This window comes from Carettochelys insculpta, chromosome 2 (assembly GCF_033958435.1).
Source record: "Carettochelys insculpta isolate YL-2023 chromosome 2, ASM3395843v1, whole genome shotgun sequence".
Lineage (NCBI taxonomy): Eukaryota > Metazoa > Chordata > Testudines > Carettochelyidae > Carettochelys > Carettochelys insculpta.
This window is the reverse complement of record NC_134138.1, coordinates 217899704-217919189: the sequence shown is the minus strand read 5'-3', so window position 1 is coordinate 217919189 and position 19486 is coordinate 217899704. Positions and strand designations below refer to the sequence as shown.

The following is a 19486-nucleotide window of genomic DNA, read 5'->3' as shown; positions in this document are numbered from 1 at the left end:
AGCCTGAGAAAATTTTAATAAAAAGTTGCAGTGAATTTCATATATTACTACCATTCTATATAGCCCTGAAACAGGAATGCATAACTAGTTAGGAAAGTACTTAAGTGCGTACTTCATTTTAAATATATGCTATAGGGCTAGAGCACATGCTCAAGTACTTCCCCGAAAAAAGATGGATTTAAACCCACACATGTGCTTTCCTGAATCATGGCTTAGACAATGATGCCCCAGAGGTCTGTTCTCTCTATTTAAAATGTCACAAAATACTATGGTTGGAATGACTTACATATTACTGCTGCCCATTTATGAGTTCACATACATACAGAGATTAAATATACACTCTTCCAAGGTCTTGGGCTTCCTAAATTAAATCTTGGTACAAAAAAGCAGTGGTATTCTGGAGAATAGTGGCAGCTTAATAGTGTGATATTTCATGAACCACTATGCTATAATGTTTTTGTTTTAGTTATTTTCTTAATGATTATTGTAGCATCTTGTAGCCCCAGTAATGGCATGGGGTCCCATTTGTGCTAGGTACTCTACAAACACATAGGGGACTGGTGACAAACTTCACCAGGCCCTGAGCAATGTGGGGGAGGACACATGGTTCCAGGCCCCCCAGAAATGGTGGTGCCTTAGGCAGAAGGGGGTGGGGCTAGGGACAGCCAGCTCTCAGTCCTGCCTGGATTGTGCCACTCCTCCCCCACCCAGGCTTCAGCACCAACTGGACAGTGCTGCAGAGTGCCAGCAGTGATTTAATAAGCCTGGGGCTCTGGCCACTGCTCCAGCTGCCCCAGGTCCTTTTAAATTGCTGGACCTCCAGACAATGACCCTATTTGACCCCCGCCCCTACCCCTGTTGGCAGTTCTAAACACGTAACAACAGCAGCAAATGATGGGCCCTATAAATGAATTAGAGAGGCATGCAAATATGGTCTATTTTCACTGATTTTAGCACTATATAGCATCTATTCTAGCCCTGACAAATCCTTAGCTATTGGACTTTAACGCCATTCTGATTACCATCTTCATTTACTCCTATTTCCATTTCAACTTAATGGGTACTATCTTAAGAATCACTAGTACTAGAAATAATAGCAGTATTGGGAGTGCAAGGAGTTTCAATTTTCAGACTATATAAAAGTATTAACATTTGATCTGACAAAGAAGTAGGTCCAATATTGCCTCATCCATCTTGTCTCTACCGTGTCACTATTTTTTACTGAATTGTAAACTTTTGAGTAATATATTGGTGAGACCTCTTAAACTTGCTCCCCTGCCTTGGTCTGAAATAATTAGAATTGGGTAACCTTCTAGGCACAGTGCACAAAGCACTTGTTTGACAGGGATTTCGGAGAAAGTTTTGACTATGTTCTTGAAATGATGGAGGTGGACGGAACTTTTTTCAGATGGCTGCCTGGCTGAGCTAATTTGTTCCTGTTTGAATGCTTGGTTTTTAATGCTGTCTGGTTTATTACATTGTTGAAAGATTAATTGTCGGGTGCCTAGAGCTCTTCTGCATTTTATATTTTACTACTAGTAGTAGTAGTAGGCATCCTTCAGTCTACGTAGACTATGGATTGCGCCCTTCGTAGTTCCATTTGGGATCATCATTTGCAGCGTCGACTGTGACTGTGAAGACCCACACGAGAGTGACAGTCCTTGCTGCACCTGTTGCATGCGTAATGGGTGTCTGGCAGGTCCTTACTGTGCTTTCTGTGGGCTCGCTTCTCCTCTGCTAGCTGTCTGATCCTCATCTCACCCTTCTGAAGGCCCTTGTGTAGTTCCTGCCTCCATCTGCTGGGATCGTCTGCCAGCTCCTCCCAGCTGTCCGACTCGATGTCTACCTCCCTGAGGTCCCTCTTGCAAACATCTTTGTAGCACAATTGGGGTGTCCGGGAAGTCTTTTGCCAGAGGCCAGCTCGCCATACAGGATGTCTTTTGGGATCCTTCCATCATTCATCCTGTGGATGTGGCCAAGCCAGCAGAGCTGCCACTGCCTGAGGAGGGTGTGCATGGTTGAGGTTCCAGCTTGCTCAAGGACGGCGGTGTTGGACACTCTGTCCTTCCATGATAGTCCAAGGATGCGCCTGAGGCAGTGCAAGTGGAAGACATTCAGCCTCTTTTCCTGGGGGGCGTACAGGGTCCAAGTCTCGCTGCCGTAAAGGAGGGTGCTGAGGATGCAGGCTCTGTAGACTTGCATTTTGGTGTGGGTGTACAACTTGATGTTATTCCACACTCTCTTGCTGAGTCTGGACAGAGTTGTGGCTGCTTTTCCGATCCTCCTATTTAGCTCAGTCTCCAGTGACAGGGTGTCAGTGATGGTGGACTCGAGGTAAACGAACTCGTGGACGACCTCTAACATATAGTTGTCAGTGCTGATTGATGGAGGTTCAGCAACGTCCTGACCAAGTATGTTTGTTTTCTTTAGGCTGATGGAAAGCCCGAAGTCCTTGCATGCTTTGGAGAACTGATCCAGCAGTTTCTGAAGCTGGTCTTGTGTGTGACACTACAGCAGCGTCATCTGCAAACAGCATATCTCTGATGAGGACGTCCCGCACCTTAGACTTAGCTTTCAGCCTTGCAAGATTAAACAGTTTCCCATCAGATCTTGTGTGCAAAAAGATGCCCTCTGTTGAAGATCCAAAGGTGTGCTTCAGGAGGAGTGCGAAGAAGATCCCGAACAATGTCGGAGCAAGGAAGCATCCTTGTTTGACGCTGCTCCTGATGCTGAAAACATCCGATAATGTGCCATTATATTGGATGGTTCCTCTCATGTCTTTGTGGAAAGACTGGATCATCTTGAGTAACCGTGATGGACAGCCTATCTTGTGGAGCAGTCTGAACAGTCCATCCCTGCTGACCAAGTTGAAGGCCTTGGTCAGGTCGATGAAGGCAATATAGAGTGGCTTCCTCTGCTCCCTGCATTTCTCCTGCAGCTGCCTCAGAGAGAAGACCATGTAAATGGTAGATCTCTCTGCGCGGAATCCGCACTGTGATTCAGGATACACCCTCTCAGCAATCTTCTGGAGTCTGCCAAGGATGACGCAAGTGAACAGTTTACCAGTGATGCTTAGGAGGGAGATTCCACGCTAATTGTTGCAGTTGCTTCTGTCTCCTTTGTTCTTATACAAGGTTACAATGTTAGCATCGCGCATATCCTCTAGAACCTTTCCCTCTCTCCAGCATAGGCACAGTAGCTCATGTAGGGGTTCCAGGAGAGTGTCCGTGGCACACTTGATTACCTCTGGTGGTATACCATCCTGACCTGAGGCCTTTCCTACGGCAATGCTATCTATGGCTTTCTTCAGTTCGTCCACAGTTGGTTCCTGGTGCAGTTCATCCATCACTGGTAGGAGCTCGATGGCATTGAGGGCTGTATCAACCACAATGTTCTCGCATGAGTACAGCTCGGAGTAGTGCTCAACCCAGTGCTCCATCTGTTTGGCTTTGTCAGTGATGACTTCACCAGATTTGGATTTCAGAGGTGCCATCTTGTTCTGGGGGGTGCTAATGCCTTCTTGATGCCCTTGTACATTCCACTGAGATTACCACAGTCATCACTGGTCTGGATGCTGCTGCATAGCTCGAGCCAGTAGTTGTTGGCACAGTGCCTGGCTGTCTGCTGTACTGTTTTTCTGGCTGCTCTGAGTGCTTGCTGGGTACTCTGGCTCGGTGAGCGTTTGTACTCCAGGAGTGCAGCATGCTTCTTTTCGATGGCTGGAATCATCTCATCGGAGTTAGCTTCGAACCAGTCATTTGTGTTTCAAGCTCTTCTTCCAAACACCGACAAAGCCATGTTGTAAATTGTATCCCTCATATGCTGCCATCTGGATGTCACATAGGCACCCCCAGGGCTGCTGCGCAGATTCTCCTTGAGGGTCTCTCTGAACTTTTCAGCTCTCTCTGAGTTTGCTGTCTTTCTGGCATCAATGCGGGGCCTTCCTTTACTACTACTTACATCTAAAGAAAAGTAACTGAAATAAAGTTGGAGTGAGAGAAGGGGGCTGAATTCAATCAATTATTTGATTTTAAAGGCTGGAATCACCTCATTTAGTAACATATTTTCCATACTTTGAACGTTATTTTATAAAACATATCCATATTTCCATGAAACTACTTCCAATGAAATGTGAGCAGCTGTTAGAGATCTACAGTACATTCACTGCTATAAGCAGTTTGTCTTTTCTAGATTCAGTAGGCTCCGCAGTGGTCCAAGGAAGATAAAGTACTTGCATCCCCTGGAATTCAGAGGGCCCAGCGTCGCTGGTATCACAGGACTTACTCCCATGGAGTTGTGAACACACTCTACTATAGAAGACATAGCCAACTATACTGAAAAGTCACATTTACCCTGGAATAGAGTAGCCATATGGGGAACTGTACTAGTAGAGCTATAGCTGATCAATCTCCCTGAGCAGATAAGCCACAAGGCTTTTTGCTTTCGAGGGTACAATTTCTGAGTCTTTGGCTACACTTTTGGCAGGACTCAGATGCCAAAGTTGGATTTTTATGATGCTCTGGTATAACAGGTTCTGGAGCCCCTCGGTGTAAAATGAGCAATCAATCTTGTTCTCTGTTTAAGCACTGAAATTTTGGGTTTGAGATGCAAGATGGCTATACCAGCAGTGCAAGATGTTTTGTGCTGATGCTGTGCCAGGGTGCATGGCAAGGGTTTTGGTTTTGGGGTTTATTTTGAGCGTAAGAGGCCTCTCTCCACTCGTGCTCTAGCGGTGCTATGTCATTAGAGGATATGTGCAAACAATGGCTGTATGTATCCGGCAGGATTCCGATGGAAGATCCAGGGCATCCGACCCACCATTGTGCAAAGCTTGCCCAGTTTTATCGGTGCAATAGCAGCAACTGCTCCTGAGTTAGGCTTCGGACTCCGGGAGGCGGCTGCTGAAAATGAGGAGATGCAGCAAGACAGCGGTTTTGCATGAGTCTTGGGACGCCTTTGTTCCAGGGCTTTTTCTGGTGCAAGAGGCGCATGTGACAGGGCAGCGTGGGAGTTTGATGCGAAAGCTGGGAGGCTCCGTCCCGGGCCAGGTTCCCACCGTTTCGGCGCGGGGGCAGTGCCCGGTGGTGGGGGCGCGCGGGGGAGATGGCTAGCGGGAGCTCTCTGAGGCGTCAGCAGCCACCCCGCTCTCCCCACTCCCCCGGACCCCCATGCCGGGCTGGGGTTGGCAGTGTCAAGAGGCGGCGGCAGCAGCATGTGATGCCAATGCTGGGGCAGGGCGCAGGCGGCGAGGGGATTGGAGTCACCGAAGCGTCAGGCGTGATCGCCCGAGGCCCCTCCTGCCTGCTGGGAAAGCCATAAAAATCCTCGGCGAGGCGGCGAGCCGCACACCGGAGAGCCGAGCCAGCGGCACCAGAGCCACGCCGAGCCGAGCGCAGGGAGAGCGAGCCCAGGCCAGAGCCCGCCGTGAGTACCACGGGGCGGGCGCTGCCGCTCGCCCGGAGCGTCCCGGGACGCCGCTAGCCCAGCGCGCGGTCCCGCCCGCCTGGGGCATCCCGGCTGCAAGTGCTGCTCCAGCTCCGCGCCCAGCCGCGCTCCTTCCTCTGGTGCGGAGCCTCGGCTGGGGCAGCCCCCGGAGCGGGTTATCCGGCCCCGCGCCGCGGCCCGAGGGCAGCCCAGTTACCCTCCCCGTTCCCCCACAGCGCGCCTTGCCTGTCCCGCGCGGCCCCGCCGAGCAGCGCCGCTTCCCGGGCCGGGCGCAGGGCGCGCGGGGGCGGAGCTAGCGCCTGCTTCCCTCTCAAGCCGGGGCCCGCCAAAAAAAAAAGAAGCGGGAAGGGGCCGGGGCAGAGCCAGGGGGCGCCCATCCAGGTCCCGGGCGGAAGCGGGGCTCGGGGTGGGCTGCCGCGCTCTGCGGCCGCCGGCCGCGGGCTGCGCCCTCTCACGCGCCTCTCTCCCGCCGGCGCGGTGCAGATGCAGGGGACCATGAGGCTGTGGCTGTCCGTGCTGACTTTCGGCCTCTCGCTGCTGATCTGCCTGGGGACGCTGGCGGAGGCGTACCCCTCCAAACCGGACAGCCCCGGCGAGGACGCGCCAGCGGAGGACATGGCCAGATACTACTCGGCACTGAGGCACTACATCAACCTCATCACGCGGCAGAGGTAGGGCTGCGCAGCGCCGCGCACTGCCCGGCGGCCCCGTGGTGGTGGTGGTGGGGGCGGGGTGTGTGTCACCGGGCTCGTCTCCACCCCGTGTCTTTCTGGGTTAGTCGATTCTGACCTGGCCCAGGCGCTGCTCAGTACCTGGGGCTCCTTCCCTGGGCACAGCTCCTGCCACCAGCACTCCCTGGAGGGATGGGTGGTCTAACTCTTCCAGGGTCTCCAACTTATGGCTCCATCCCCAGCCAGGCAGGCAGAAGGACGGTGTGGGCACGGCTGAGATTAGCACCATAGTCCAGCAGGCATAGGTGGGAGCACTCAGGAGTGCACTGCCCCCATACAAATTTTAATTGCTCGATGGGTTGCCCCTACCATACTCCCACCCTGTTCCTCTGGCTTGCCCTATCGACACCCCCATCCCTGCAGGCACCAGTCCCCATTGCCAGCATATGCATACCGCAGTGAGAGAGGCAAAGTGGTGAGCAGGGGCACAACTGAGGAGAAGCTAAAATGCTTGGGAGAGTGCTGAGCTTTATGAATTCACCAAGTGAGGTGCCCAGGAAAACCAGCAATGGCGACAAAAGTGTGGTGAGGGTGTATTCCATTTCTGTAGTGAACACAGCCACGTCTGTGTGGTGGGGCAGTTCCTTTTGGGGCTTTGTGTAAGGTGGAGGTAAATGGGATCTCCAAATGAAGGGTTGGTGGAGTGGTACCAAGTGTTCCCTGTAAGCTGTGTGCTTGGGTGGTCACCCAGGAGAGATTCAGATGCTGCCTGATTAGCAGAGCGCCCACAAACTGCAGCTTGTGTTTCTACTGGTGGTGCCCAACTACACATGACATGATACACATAAGAAGATTTATCCCAGGTATGGATGGAAAAAATTAGAGGGAACATTGATACCAATGTGGGCAGTAGAGGCTGGTCTCATCCAGTCTTGTCAGATTTTAATACAAAAGAGCTTTTGCGGCTAGGAACATAAATCATAAGAAGTTTTATTTTATGGAGAGAGACAGGGCAAAGCAAACAGGAAGAGAGGGAAATGAAACATAAACTTGGAACACGAGAGTGTGAGACGGGCAGAGAAAAATATCAGAACAATTTCACACTTCCCTTGCTTTCTCTGTGTCTCATATGGTGTTTATCTGGAGCAATTGACAGTTTTATTGTTGCTGAAGAATTCTAGTAATTCAGAAATCTTTTGTTTTGACAGCAGCTTAATACACCAATCACTTAACAAATAATTAAAAAGTGCATTGTGTCGGCAGCCAAGCCTGCCCTTCCCGAGAATGGTTATCTAGGAATGGCCCTGATTTGTTCATGTTACTGCAGATGTGTGTGATGAAACCTCAGATTGAAATGAAAGGTGAAATTAAAATGTCAAATCCCTTTATTTGGGGATATCTGTCCAATTTGATTCAGATGGCTAATAGAAGAGAGTGCTTCCTCTGAACCATATACCACCCAGAAAAGCCCATGCTCTAATAATTTGTTATCTAGGCTATTGGAACCTTCTCTTTGCTGTTGTTTTGCTTTCTCCCCTATAGCTCACATAAAATGCAGATGCCAGAATTTCTCTTCTTTTTCCCCTGGCTCTAACCATATCAGTTTCCCCTTCTTTTACACACTTGACGTGTTTTCCCTCCTCTTCTCTCATATACCATTTTCCAAATACTATTTCAGCTGATGTATTCATTAGAGCAGTGACTCTCAATCTTTCCGGAATACTGTACCCTTCTCAGGAGTCTGATTTGTCCTGTGCACCCTCAAGTTCCATTTCACTTAAAAACTAGTTGCTTACAAAATCTAACATAAAAATACGTCACTGCACGCTAATACTGCAAAATTGCTTACTTTCTTATTTATGACATAAACTAGGGTAAAATAGATCATTGGAATAGTAGTTTTGTACAGGTTGAACCGCTCTTGTCAGGCACCCTCAGGAACTGACTGGTGCCGAATGAGAGAATTTGCCAGACCCCGGGAGGTCAGTTGCTTACTGGGCTCTTAGAAGATGTTTAGAGATAAATTAGTTAAATAACAGCATAGAACACTGGGCGTCAGGACTGGTGGCTGTAAACAAACTTCCTGGGATTGCAGGAAACTTGCCTACATACCTGATAAGTGGTCATTTGTCTAATTAAAATTATACTGGATTATGGATGTTGCTGAACGAGAGTGCTGGATTAGAAAATTTCCCCCTATTCTTACATTTCACTGTACATTACATAGAAGAGTATAAAAAAAGTCATAGTCTCGAATGCTGTCTTAGGTTTCACTGACCGTGCTAGTGCTTTTTTATGTAGCCGGTTGTAAAACTAGGCAAATATCTAGATGAATTGATGTATCCCCTGAAGGACCTCTGTGCACCTGCAGAGGTACATATACCTCTGATTGAGAACCACCACTTTAGGCTGATTCAAGTATGGTTCTAGTCTGAAAAGTGACTGTGTAAAAATGCCATCACCTTTCTTAACAAATTCACTACTTGCATAGATATCATATTCATATCTGCTTCCTTTAGTGACAAAATGACAAAAATATGATTTTACTCCTGCCCCATAACCTTCTTAGTTCTGCAAAATCTGTGTAGTAGAGGGAAAGTGAGCAAGATTCCATTGTGGTGTGCACATTATAAATAGAAAGACGAGCCAAAGTCTTATAAGGCATAAAGCAAAAAAGACTGAAGTTAATTTTTATATGCCAGGTGGCAGGTAAAGGGGAACAATCATTTTACTTTTAAGGGGAATAAATTTGAGTTGGAGAGTCAAATGGAGAGTTAAGAGTTACGCAGTGCCCCAGGGTGCTTGATTCATGCCTCTGTGGAGAAGTGGGCAGGGAGAGGGTGATGGGACAGGGCAGAGTGGGGCAGAGCAGACTGCAGAGCTGTTCCGGCTCCTGCCACCACAGTGAGTGTGTGGGAACACATGCTGCTTCCTTGTGCCTAACCCCATGGCTCATGTTGCTCAGGGGCAGGGATCAGGAGCAGGAAAGGGGTACAGGTGAAGTGGTGGAGCAGAGGTAAGGTAGGTACAGGGCCAGGACCATTGGTGGGGGTGTCCTGGGCCCTGTGACTTGGGGCACTGGTAGAGAGGGTGCCCCCACAGGTTGTGTTTGCACTGATTAGCACTACTGCAGAGCTGCTGCGGTGGTGTTGCTGAAACATTTCAAATGTAGACGAGCCATGAGCCTCTCACCTTAACCTGTGGATACGGAGCCCCTGTAGACCCAGTCAGGCCCACCAACGGGCATGGGAGTGAGGGACAAAGGAGGCAGTGGCCCGTGCCCTGGAGCTGCTTCTGCCCTTGGCTCTCCCCTTTCTGGGGTGCAGAGCTGAGCCCCCCCTCCCATCTAGCCTTGGGGCCTGTGGTGTCTGTCAGCCCTGCTGGGCCTAGCCACGAGCATCCAGCTCACCACAAAGTGAGACATGTGGGAAAGGGTATATGTTTGAGGGGAAAGAATCAGAGGTAAGTGCTGTTTCCTTTTGGGCTTGCACTGCCTGCTTTGTCTTCTAATGCTCCTGTAGCTACTTATGGCATTTTTCTGCCTCGTTCCTCCTGACAGCTGCTGTCGCCTTAATCAAGAACTCTTACTGGCTACGTCTACACGTGAAGCCAACATCGAAATAGCTTATTTCGATGTAGCAACATCGAAATAGGCTATTTCGATGAATAATGTCTACACGTCCTCCAGGGCTGGCAACGTCGATGTTCAACTTCGACGTTGCGCGGCACCACATCGAAATAGGCGCTGCAAGGGTACGTCTACACGCCAAAGTAGCACACATCGAAATAAGGGTGCCAGGCACAGCTGCAGACAGGGTCACAGGGCAGACTCAACAGCAAACCGCTCCCTTAACGGGCCCCTCCCAGACACAGTTGCACTAAACAACACAAGCTCAACAGAGCCGACAACTGGTTGCAGACCCTGTGCATGCAGCATGGATCCCCAGCTGCGGCAGCAGCAGCCAGAAGCCCTGGGCTAAAGGCTGCTGCCCACGGTGACCACAGAGCCCCGCAGGAGCTGGAGAGAGAGCATCTCTCAACCCCCCAGCTGATGGCCGCCATGGAGGACCCGGCAATTTCGACGTTGTGGGACGCGGATCGTCTACACGGTCCCTACTTCGACGTTGAACGTCGAAGTAGGGCGCTATTCCGATCCCCTCATGAGGTTAGCGACTTCGACGTCTCACCGCCTAACGTCGAAGTTAACTTCGAAATAGCGCCCGACGCATGTAGCTGCGACGGGCACTATTTCGAAGTTAGTGCCGCTACTTCGAAGTAGCGTGTACGTGTAGACACAGCTACTGTCTCTTTTCCATGGGCTCCTGTTACCTCCAACTGTCATAAAACCTACCAAGAGCAGCTATTCAGGAGAGCTAGGCAGCTAACATGGTTGCTTGTAAGAGTGGGCTCTCTTCAGTGGTTTGCATATGGGGGGGTGGCAGCTGCTGGCAGGTATCCAGCTCCGAAGGCAGTGCTGCTACCAGCAGCAGTGCAAAAGTAAGGAAAACCGGTTTCTTCCTGCAGTTTTATTGTTATAGACGGGAGGAAGAAAATGTGGTTGCTGGTCACAGGGGGCAGCTGTTCATGCTGTACAATTTCTTCACAGTTAAATTGTTGGAGGAAAAGCTTTCCATGGCCTCTGCAAGTAGTCCCTCATGACAGGTGGTCTCTTGTGGTCACTATAGTAGGTTTTATTCTGTTCTATCTCCCATGTGGCTGCCTCCCCACCCATTCCCAGACACAGCCTTTCTCCACTGTACCCATGCCCCTCACAGTTGCCATTGGGAGCTTCCACTGGGCCTCCTGCCTGTCTGCTGAGTCAGAATCCCATCCCTTCTTGAAACATCTGCTACCCCCGTACAATGACTTCCTCCCTACAACTGGCGCTGCCCTGCCATTTTGTTGCATGCAGCTTTCAATCCCTGAACCTTTGCTCTCTTCACTTCTCCCACAGCTTGTCACTGTCGCCTCTTGCCTCCCTGAGCTTGTCCTTTGCATGCATTACTATGCTATGTTATAAAGAACCATACAACATATTGTTGAAATTAAAGTAGCACAAGGAGAAGACATTTCTATAGGAAGAGGCTCTAATCCAGGGATTTGGTTTTCAGACAACACCAGATTTTTCCCATTTCACATCTATATTTGATCTGTAATTTGAAAAAGAGCCTTTCTTACAATCAGGTTGTTTTGATGTTGAGGACCATCTTGCAAAGTTCTGAGTACCTCCTACAACGTGCAGCTGAGCACCCTCAATGCTTACTGGAGGCGCTAAACGCCATATAGGATTTGAATCCCCAGGCCCAAATGTTCAAAAGTGGCTTTGGCCCACTGCCAGACACCAAGGGCCAGGTTGTCATAAGTGCTTAGAGCTCACAGCTACCCTTGACTTCAGCTGAAGTTGTGAGTTGTCAGCACCTCTGAAAAGCGGGCCTTGATGTCTAGTGGTATGACAGCACTACAATTGTGGCAGCACTACGGTGATGGAAGGGATTTTTCTGTTGTTGTAGTAAATTCAGCCTCTAACAGGCTGTAGTTAGGTGGATGGAAGAATATTTCCATTGACCTAGTTGCATTAATAGCGGGGGTTAGGCTGACCAAATTATGTCGCACAGGACATAATTTTTTTCGTAGCCCGATGCTAAGTAGCTAGATTGTTCTATGAATTCAGTGTAGACAAAGCCTCAAATTGGGCAACAAACATGACTGGACACTTTTTTGCAAAGTTGGTCTTTGATAATTAAAATGTTGACACTATTTGACGGAACTGACCAGTCTTCCACAGAGCAAACTGGGAGGAGATACGGTGATTGGAAAGCCTCTGAAATGTGTAAGATTTGTATGGAGAAAGTATCATCTCCTTTGGTGTAAAGACTTTATGAAGCATTTCCTCCAATGGCAACTGATTCTCTTCTGTGTTCAGCCTTGGGTTTCACTTCAGTTCTCTTGCCCTTTTTCTGTTGTGACCATAATGGCTCTCCTAAGTGGTAGAGACTACAAAACTAAGGGGCACATCCATGCCTCGAACATTTAACATTAGAAGGATTTCCTTTTCTTTTCCACCTGGGCTGATCCTTCAGTCAGCACTCCGTTCTTTGGTGGCTTAACCCTGTGCAGGATGCAGACATATCCTGTATGGAGACACAGTACAGCACAATGTGTTGCCCTCAATCGGGGACACACAGCTCTTCAGGGATAGAGTATGCTGTGTATCTCAAAATAAGTATCCTCTTTATGAATCTGAGCCATGTCTCCTCTCTTGCAATGGCCCCTTTTCATTCCATACTCAGATAAAATTCTCCTTGAAATCAGTGGGAATGTTGCTGAGCTATAGGCTACTGAATCTGGTTTTTAATTTGTTAAATCAATTTCTTTAAAACAAATATTTTAATCAGGGAAATTGGATTCCTCCCAGGGGGAGCCCCAATCACATCCATATTAATTGGAGCAAGTAACTAGAAACAAGTTTCTTTGTGGTGGTGGAGTGTAAGACATTTGATTCAGCATCACGCTTGATTAAATTACTGTAATAGCATTTCACTGTGTGCAGCTGGTTTTTTTCAGATATTCATTTTCAATCAGTTTATACGACAGACATTTGCTTCCAAAATGTGAAACTGATATTTTGTCTGTCTAAAGCATGGACAACATATTAAATTGACCAAGACAGTGGAAAAAATCCAGTCATTAATATAATGATAACAAATCAGCCTTGTTTCCACATTCATATATCATGGCAAAAATACACTACCGTGCAAACCATATCAAGAAAAGCTAAGAATTCTTTGTCGGAAGTTTGCTCTTCTGCAATGTAGCTGAACCCATTGGAAAGATATCTTGAGGCCGACTGTCTTCAAAAGTGCCAAGATTTCACTCCATGTATTTAGCTGTTCTTTGCCAGTGTAATTTTATTGTCATTTGACTTCTATATCCATACAAGTAATAAACCATGATCTTTATTTCTTTACAGAAATAAATGGAGTGCTCTCTTGTGGTTGCCATTACTATTATTTACGTAATAATCCCAGGCAGTAATGGATTACCTGTCGAGATGACATCTCATTGTAGTAAATCCTTGATTTAATGGACTAAAGGGGGGAAAGGAAGTCTGTTAATGCCAGAGGTCCGTGATATACAAATGGTTATACTGTATGATGATGCACTGACCTTCCCTGCCCATCACTCAGTCCTGTCCTCTGCCCCACCTCTGTCCTTTCCCCTTCCTGCCCCAGTCTTCCCCTCAGACCTCCATCTCCCTCTCCCAGTTACCAGGAGAGGAGCTGAATGCTGGCCTGGTTCCTTCCACCTCCTGCAGATCTCAGTGTCGTGGTTCCTCCAGCCCCCAGCTCCGGGCTGCCCATTCAAAGGTAGAGAGTGGCTGCCCCCAGCCTGCCAGTGGGCAGCAGCCTCTGACACCATTGCTGCTGCTCAGCGCCATTGCAGCAGCTGCCAGGTGCTGACATTCTCCACACGTATCAGGCTGGGGTAGGAGAGCTCCTGAGCCCCTCCACAGTGTCCCCCTCCCCCCCAGCTCCTCTGGCCCCTGTGGCCCCAGCCACTCTGGCAGCTCCTCCAGCTCTGGCGGTGGCTCTGGTGAGTCTTTGGCATTTATTTGGAGGGGGCTGCAGGGGAGGGCTGGCAGACAGCATCCATTATTTCTGAAGTCTGTTATATCAGGGTCTGTTAAATCGAGGGTTTACTGTATTGGTACTGTTTTAGAAAGGGAAAAAGAGCACATCCTCTTATAAGAAATGGGACTTGGAATTGTTTTTTCAAGTAAATACCCAGGATATTTTCAGGATTTTTTAAAATACAGGAATAGAAGCACAATTGTTAGGTTTACTAATACAAAAGATCACAGCCAACAAGAATTGTCATGCCATGTTACTACAAAGCTCTGATTCACAAAACAATATTTACACTGGCAATTTTTTTCAAATGACTAGTCAGTTTGGGTTGGTTGTGTTTTGAGTCCCCCACTTAAAGGTGCCTGATTTTCCACTTTGTGAAACTCTGGTCCCTTTAAATCATCTCCTCTTATGTTAAAAGTTACTTTGGACAATCTTGGTGTATATGTATGGTAACTTATTGCAGTATGAATCTTTGTGCATGTGTTGACTATACAGTGCAGATAGTTTTTGTGGATTTTCACTCAGTGAATTTCTGATGGAAGATGCAGCGCTCTCCAAAACTGCTGGAACTGAACAAACGACCTTAATTACAGTTATAGAAAGGACTAATAAGCCTCACATCTGCTGTCATATTTCAACTTCTTGTCCCCTCCTTCACTTACATGTCCTTCCATATGGGAAATATGAATGTAGGATATCTGTTGATACCCAACCAACAAAAAAATGTAAGAAATGTCTGATTTCTATCATGTACATTGTAACGTGATTTATGGCAAATATTTGTATATGAAGGTCATAATATGTTCTAATTATTAACATATTTATAACCATTGTGACACTAGAGTGACGTATTTTCATATAATCAAACTGGGTTCACCGAAACACCTGCTGGAGAGTCACTTTTTTTCTGCCCTACAAAATTTTACAGTAAAGGTTTGTATGAACATTCCAAAGTTAGCCTCAGTCTTGAAGGTGGAGGATTGAAAAAAAAAATAGATAATTTTTTTCATTTAATAGATACGGAAAGAGATCGAGCCCAGAGACATTGATCTCGGATCTTTTGTTGAGAGAAAGCACAGAAAATATTCCCAGATCTCGGTAAGTATAAAAGTGCTTTGTGACAGTTTTTATTTACATTTTAAATATAGCTATTTTATTAGGAAGAAAATAAGTAAGCAGCATGAACTGGAACACTATGTTTAGATGTAATTCATCTATATCTAGCTATTTCTATAGCTATAAATAAATAGACTATTTTCTCCATTATTAAAACAAAACAAATGTTCTAAGAATAAAGGGCCTATGATACCCTATTAGACTATTGGCCCAAGTTGAGCACTTCAGCTTATTTTTGGCAGTAGCTGGTCCCAAATGTTTAAAGGGAGGAAAGATTTCCCATAATGCACACCCCTTATTATGAAATTCTGCATAGTACTCCACCCTGGCTCCTAATGTTAATTCACTTACACACTGAAACACAAGGCTTGTTTCTTCATTAACTGTTCACTTCCTTAGTTTTACTTCTGACGTACTGGGTTCTTTTAAGGCAGCTTTAGATGGGAAAATGTGTGCACAGGGCCCTACCAAATTCACAGTCCGTTTTAACCAATTTTACAGCTCTAGGATTTAAAAATATCATAAATTTCATGATTGCAGCTATTTCAATCTGTTGCAAATCAGGAGTTCAGAACCAAAAAATGAGTTGTGAGCTAAGCTCCGTCTAAGCTGTATGGCCAAGTAGCTTTCCATCAAGCCCTGAACACTGTCTATTAAACCTCATACCAGGGCTCAGAGCTGCAGCAGGATGAGATAGATGCCTCTCCTAAAACCCCCAAAGCTGTCACAACCAGGGAAGGCCTGGGTTGCACAGATGTGGTGTTACAAATCATGCAGTTCTTCTATGTTATTCTTTATACATAATTTTTCCCACCTGCAAAAATGCTGCAATGTTTTGTTTATAATGAGAATCATTAATAAATTAACCTTACCAGCTAGTAAAGAGAAACTACCTAAATGTCTTGAATGAACACTGTACGTGTAGGCATCAAGAGAAAGTTTCTCCCTTAGTGAAACATCTGTACTAGATTCTTATCGAAAGTAGATCCAAAATAAATGTGTTGGGAAACAAAGGAAAGCATTGAGTTTAATACAAATCACTCTGATAGCAATGGTGCATGGTTTTCATCTTGTGGAGCCCATGTAGTCATTTGGAGGCCCTTACATTTTATGTGTATTGTCTTTTGTCTCAGTTATATTCTTTCTGTGTCTCTTTCTGTATACATGTAGTAAAATACCCAGATACAGAAATATTTTGGGGCCTCAGAATTTGCTTTAGGAAATATTTGAATATCATGTATTTATTAAGCAGTACAGTAATGCCTCTGTAAGATTTTAGCAATCACTGCTGCTACCTTCAGACTGAGTTCTTGACAAAATTGAAATTCATTGCACTAAATAATTTTGTTTGCTAAATTCAGTAAGTTCTCTTTTGAAAATGCTTAGTAAGAGATACAAATGTAATAATATTGTGAGTTTATATTTTCACTTAACATAATTTTCTAGCAGAAGTGTGCTATTAGCTATTAGCTAAAAATTACTCTGCAGTGGGTCTTAGTGCTGTAAAGACACAGCATCAGGGACAATTACATAAGTGGTTATTTAGCCACTTGACTTCTGTTAATTTTCATGAAAGTTGAGCAATTCAGTTCTCATACAGTAAACTGGAAATGTATCCCATACTCTACTAGTGCTATTAAAGTGAAAACTTTTATTATTTCTGAGTGTTAAAAGAGCAATGATCTTAAAATATATTTGGTTCTATCACTAATCTTCCAGATAAAATAACATGTTTAATGTGTGTTACAGGTTTGAAGACCCTTCTATGTGGTGATGGAAATTTCAACTCCTCATCAAACTTTTCCTAGTTTTCAATCCATACTTACTGCTCAAACACCAATCACAGTTTATCACTCCTCAGTGCATGCAGCCATCATACTGAATTCTGTAGCATTTTTCCTTCATCAGACTTGTATATACATTTATTTAAATAATTTATTTGTGCATTCCAAAATGTAACATACTAAATGAAAGACACCGACGCTATTACTGACATAGTAAAGATTTGTTTTAAACTATTAAAACTGAATTATTACTTTCCTGCAGTCTAAAGTAGCATTACAGTGATCTTTTCACAGATACTAAAACCGTAGTTGTGAAAGTTGAAATAATTACAATACTCACTGGGCCCTTAATTCAATGTTGCTGGTTTGAGTTATGCACATTTGTTCCATAACATCCAATATATCATACATAATTTAGGAAAATGAAGTGATCTGTAAAATGTTTTTAATTATCAGCATACAGAACAATTGTTCATTACTTACGTTAACCCATATATTAACATTAATAGCATTTTCAAAATACAAAAAGATATAATTCTGTTAAACTGCCAAGACTGATTAAGAATTCAAATTTAAACAAATGGAGTTTCTTCTTTTTGGTAATAATTCCTAGGTAATATTGCAATATGAATTTGGAAGTGCTTGGGAGTTAGTGGTTCCATAATAAGCTACCTAGTGAATATTTGATATTTCCTTTGTGTTACAAAGTTTTCAGTAACTGAATCCAGCACAAAGAATTTTCCTACTTTCTCCCAATCACCTTTTCCATGAACAGAGATTACCTATATCAGGTAACATGGCATTTTGTTTAGTGTTTGTTCTCCAGATGTTCCATGAGTAAATTTCCCATTACCCTGGTAGCAGTGCTGCTGATGCTTGTTGAATTGAAAATAACCTTAATGTTTTCATTGAGAACTACCTAATATTATACCAGCATTTTCTGCCATAATTCTGTATATGGGTCTGTTGTTGTCAGGCATTCGTTGTAGACTACTGTCAGTCCTTGGCCCTTGATATTTTAGCATGCTGCACCTTATTTATACATCAGAGATGAGGGCATAGGGTTCATGTGAAAGAATATAGCCAAAATTGTAAGTCAGAGAAAAATCTGCTTGGAAGTTTGATGTACAAACATTTCGTATCTGTTTTCCAAATATTGTTGTATGGCTAAAACACAAATATGTCTACACAATTTTAAGTAGGTTCTTAATCTGCTTGTTACAGATACACACTGGATGTGTTGTTTCATTTTGCATCTCCTTGACATTTGCAAGTTATCGTATGTCACGCCTACTTCAGCAAAACATTAAAAATGTATTCATTTAAAGAAAACTTGCAGATGGTATTTTAATAGGCAAACTGTTTTCAACACCTACATTTTCACTTTATTGACTTAGAGTATAATTTGCTCTATTCTGGTGCATTCTTAAAAAAAATTGAATTTAATGAGATGTATTTATCACTGATTTCTGGTATATTGTGTGCATGAGTGTGTGAGTGTGAGAGAAAGAGAGAGAGAGAAGGTGCTTTTTTGTTTTTAAAAAAAAAAGAGACAGTAGCTGTCTCCCTGCCCCTCCCACCCCCACCAATCCCATGGCTGGGGCTGCTGGTACTCAGCACTGGCAAGTACCAGCACAAAAAAAGTACTTTTTATATATAAAGTACTTTTTTTGTTCTGCTGTGTGAGTGTGTGTGTGTGTGTGTGTGTGTGTGTGTGTGTATAAATGTAATGAATTGAAAAATAAATAGTTGAAGGAGAAGAATATGTAACAGTTACTCACTCTGTGCAATCCCACTAGTACAAGATGGCATTCATCCAAGAGCTCTGAAAGAACTTAAACATGAAATTATGGAACCTCCTAGCTGTAGTTTCTAACCTATCCTTTAAAACATCTTCCGTACCAAGTGACTGACAGATAGCTAATATGACACCAATCTTTAAAAAGGGCTCTGGAAATGATCCTGGCAATTACAGACCAATAAGTCTAATGTCAGTACTGGGCAAATTAGTTGAAATTATAGTAAAGAACAGAATTGTCAGACACTTGGATGAACATAATATGTTAGGAAAATGTCAACATGGTTTCTGTAGCAAGAAATCGTTCCTCGTTAATCTACTAGAATTCTTTGAGGTGGGGAGAGGAGTCAACAAGCATGTAGGCAATGGGGGAATCTAGTGTACTTAGATTTCTAAGAAAACCTAGCGTACTTAGATTTCCAGAAAGCCTTTGACAAGGTCCCTCAGCAAAGGCTCTTAAGTAAAGTTAGCAGTCCTGAAGAAGAGGGGAGGTCTTCCATGAATTGACAACTGTTTAAAAGAAAGGAAACAAAGGGTAAGAATAAATGGTCAGTTTTCAGTATGGAGAGGGGTAACTAGGGCTATCCCACAAGTGTCCGCACTAGGACAAATCCAATTTAACATATTCATAAATATTTTGGAGAAAGTGGTAGAGTGAAGTGGCAAAATTTTTAGATGATACTAAACTGCTCAAGACAGTTAAGTCTCAAGCAGACTGTGAAGAGCTTCAAAGGGATCTCAGAAAATGAGGTGAGTGGGCAGCAAAATGGCAGATGAATTTTAATGTTGATAAATGAAATGTAATGCATATTGGAAAACATAGTGCCAAGCATTTACCACTTGAGAGAGATCTTGGAGTCATTGTGGATAGTTCTCTGAAAACATCCACTCAATTTGCAAACAGAATGTTAGGAATCATTAAAAAGGGACAGAGAATAAGACAGAATACCTTATTGCCTCAATATAAATCATTGGTACTCTCACATCTTGAATACAGCATGCAGATGTGATTGTGTCATCTTAAAAAAGATACCTTGGCAT

At 44.8% G+C, this 19486-nt stretch overlaps 1 protein-coding gene across 1 annotated transcript; it reads left to right on the top strand.

The window, feature by feature from the left end:
- Positions 1-5889: 5889 nt before the first annotated feature.
- On the top strand, positions 5890-17895 carry NPY (neuropeptide Y). Its single transcript, XM_074986168.1, has 3 exons — positions 5890-6116; positions 14765-14845; positions 16613-17895. Exons 1-3 carry the CDS (start codon positions 5929-5931, stop codon positions 16635-16637), a joined length of 294 nt encoding a protein of 97 aa, XP_074842269.1. The 5' UTR covers positions 5890-5928; the 3' UTR covers positions 16638-17895.
- The last annotated feature ends 1591 nt before the right edge of the window (positions 17896-19486 follow it).

What these genes read in the sequence shown, in the direction of transcription:
- NPY (XM_074986168.1), top strand. Translation starts at nt 5,929, where the DNA reads ATGCAGGGGACCATGAGGCTGTGGCTGTCCGTGCTGACTTTCGGCCTC. An exon ending in AACCTCATCACGCGGCAGAG is followed by an intron (nt 6,117 to 14,764) that starts GTAGGGCTGCGC and finishes TTCATTTAATAG; the next exon opens with ATACGGAAAGAGATCGAGCC. An exon ending in GAAAATATTCCCAGATCTCG is followed by an intron (nt 14,846 to 16,612) that starts GTAAGTATAAAA and finishes TGTGTGTTACAG; the next exon opens with GTTTGAAGACCCTTCTATGT.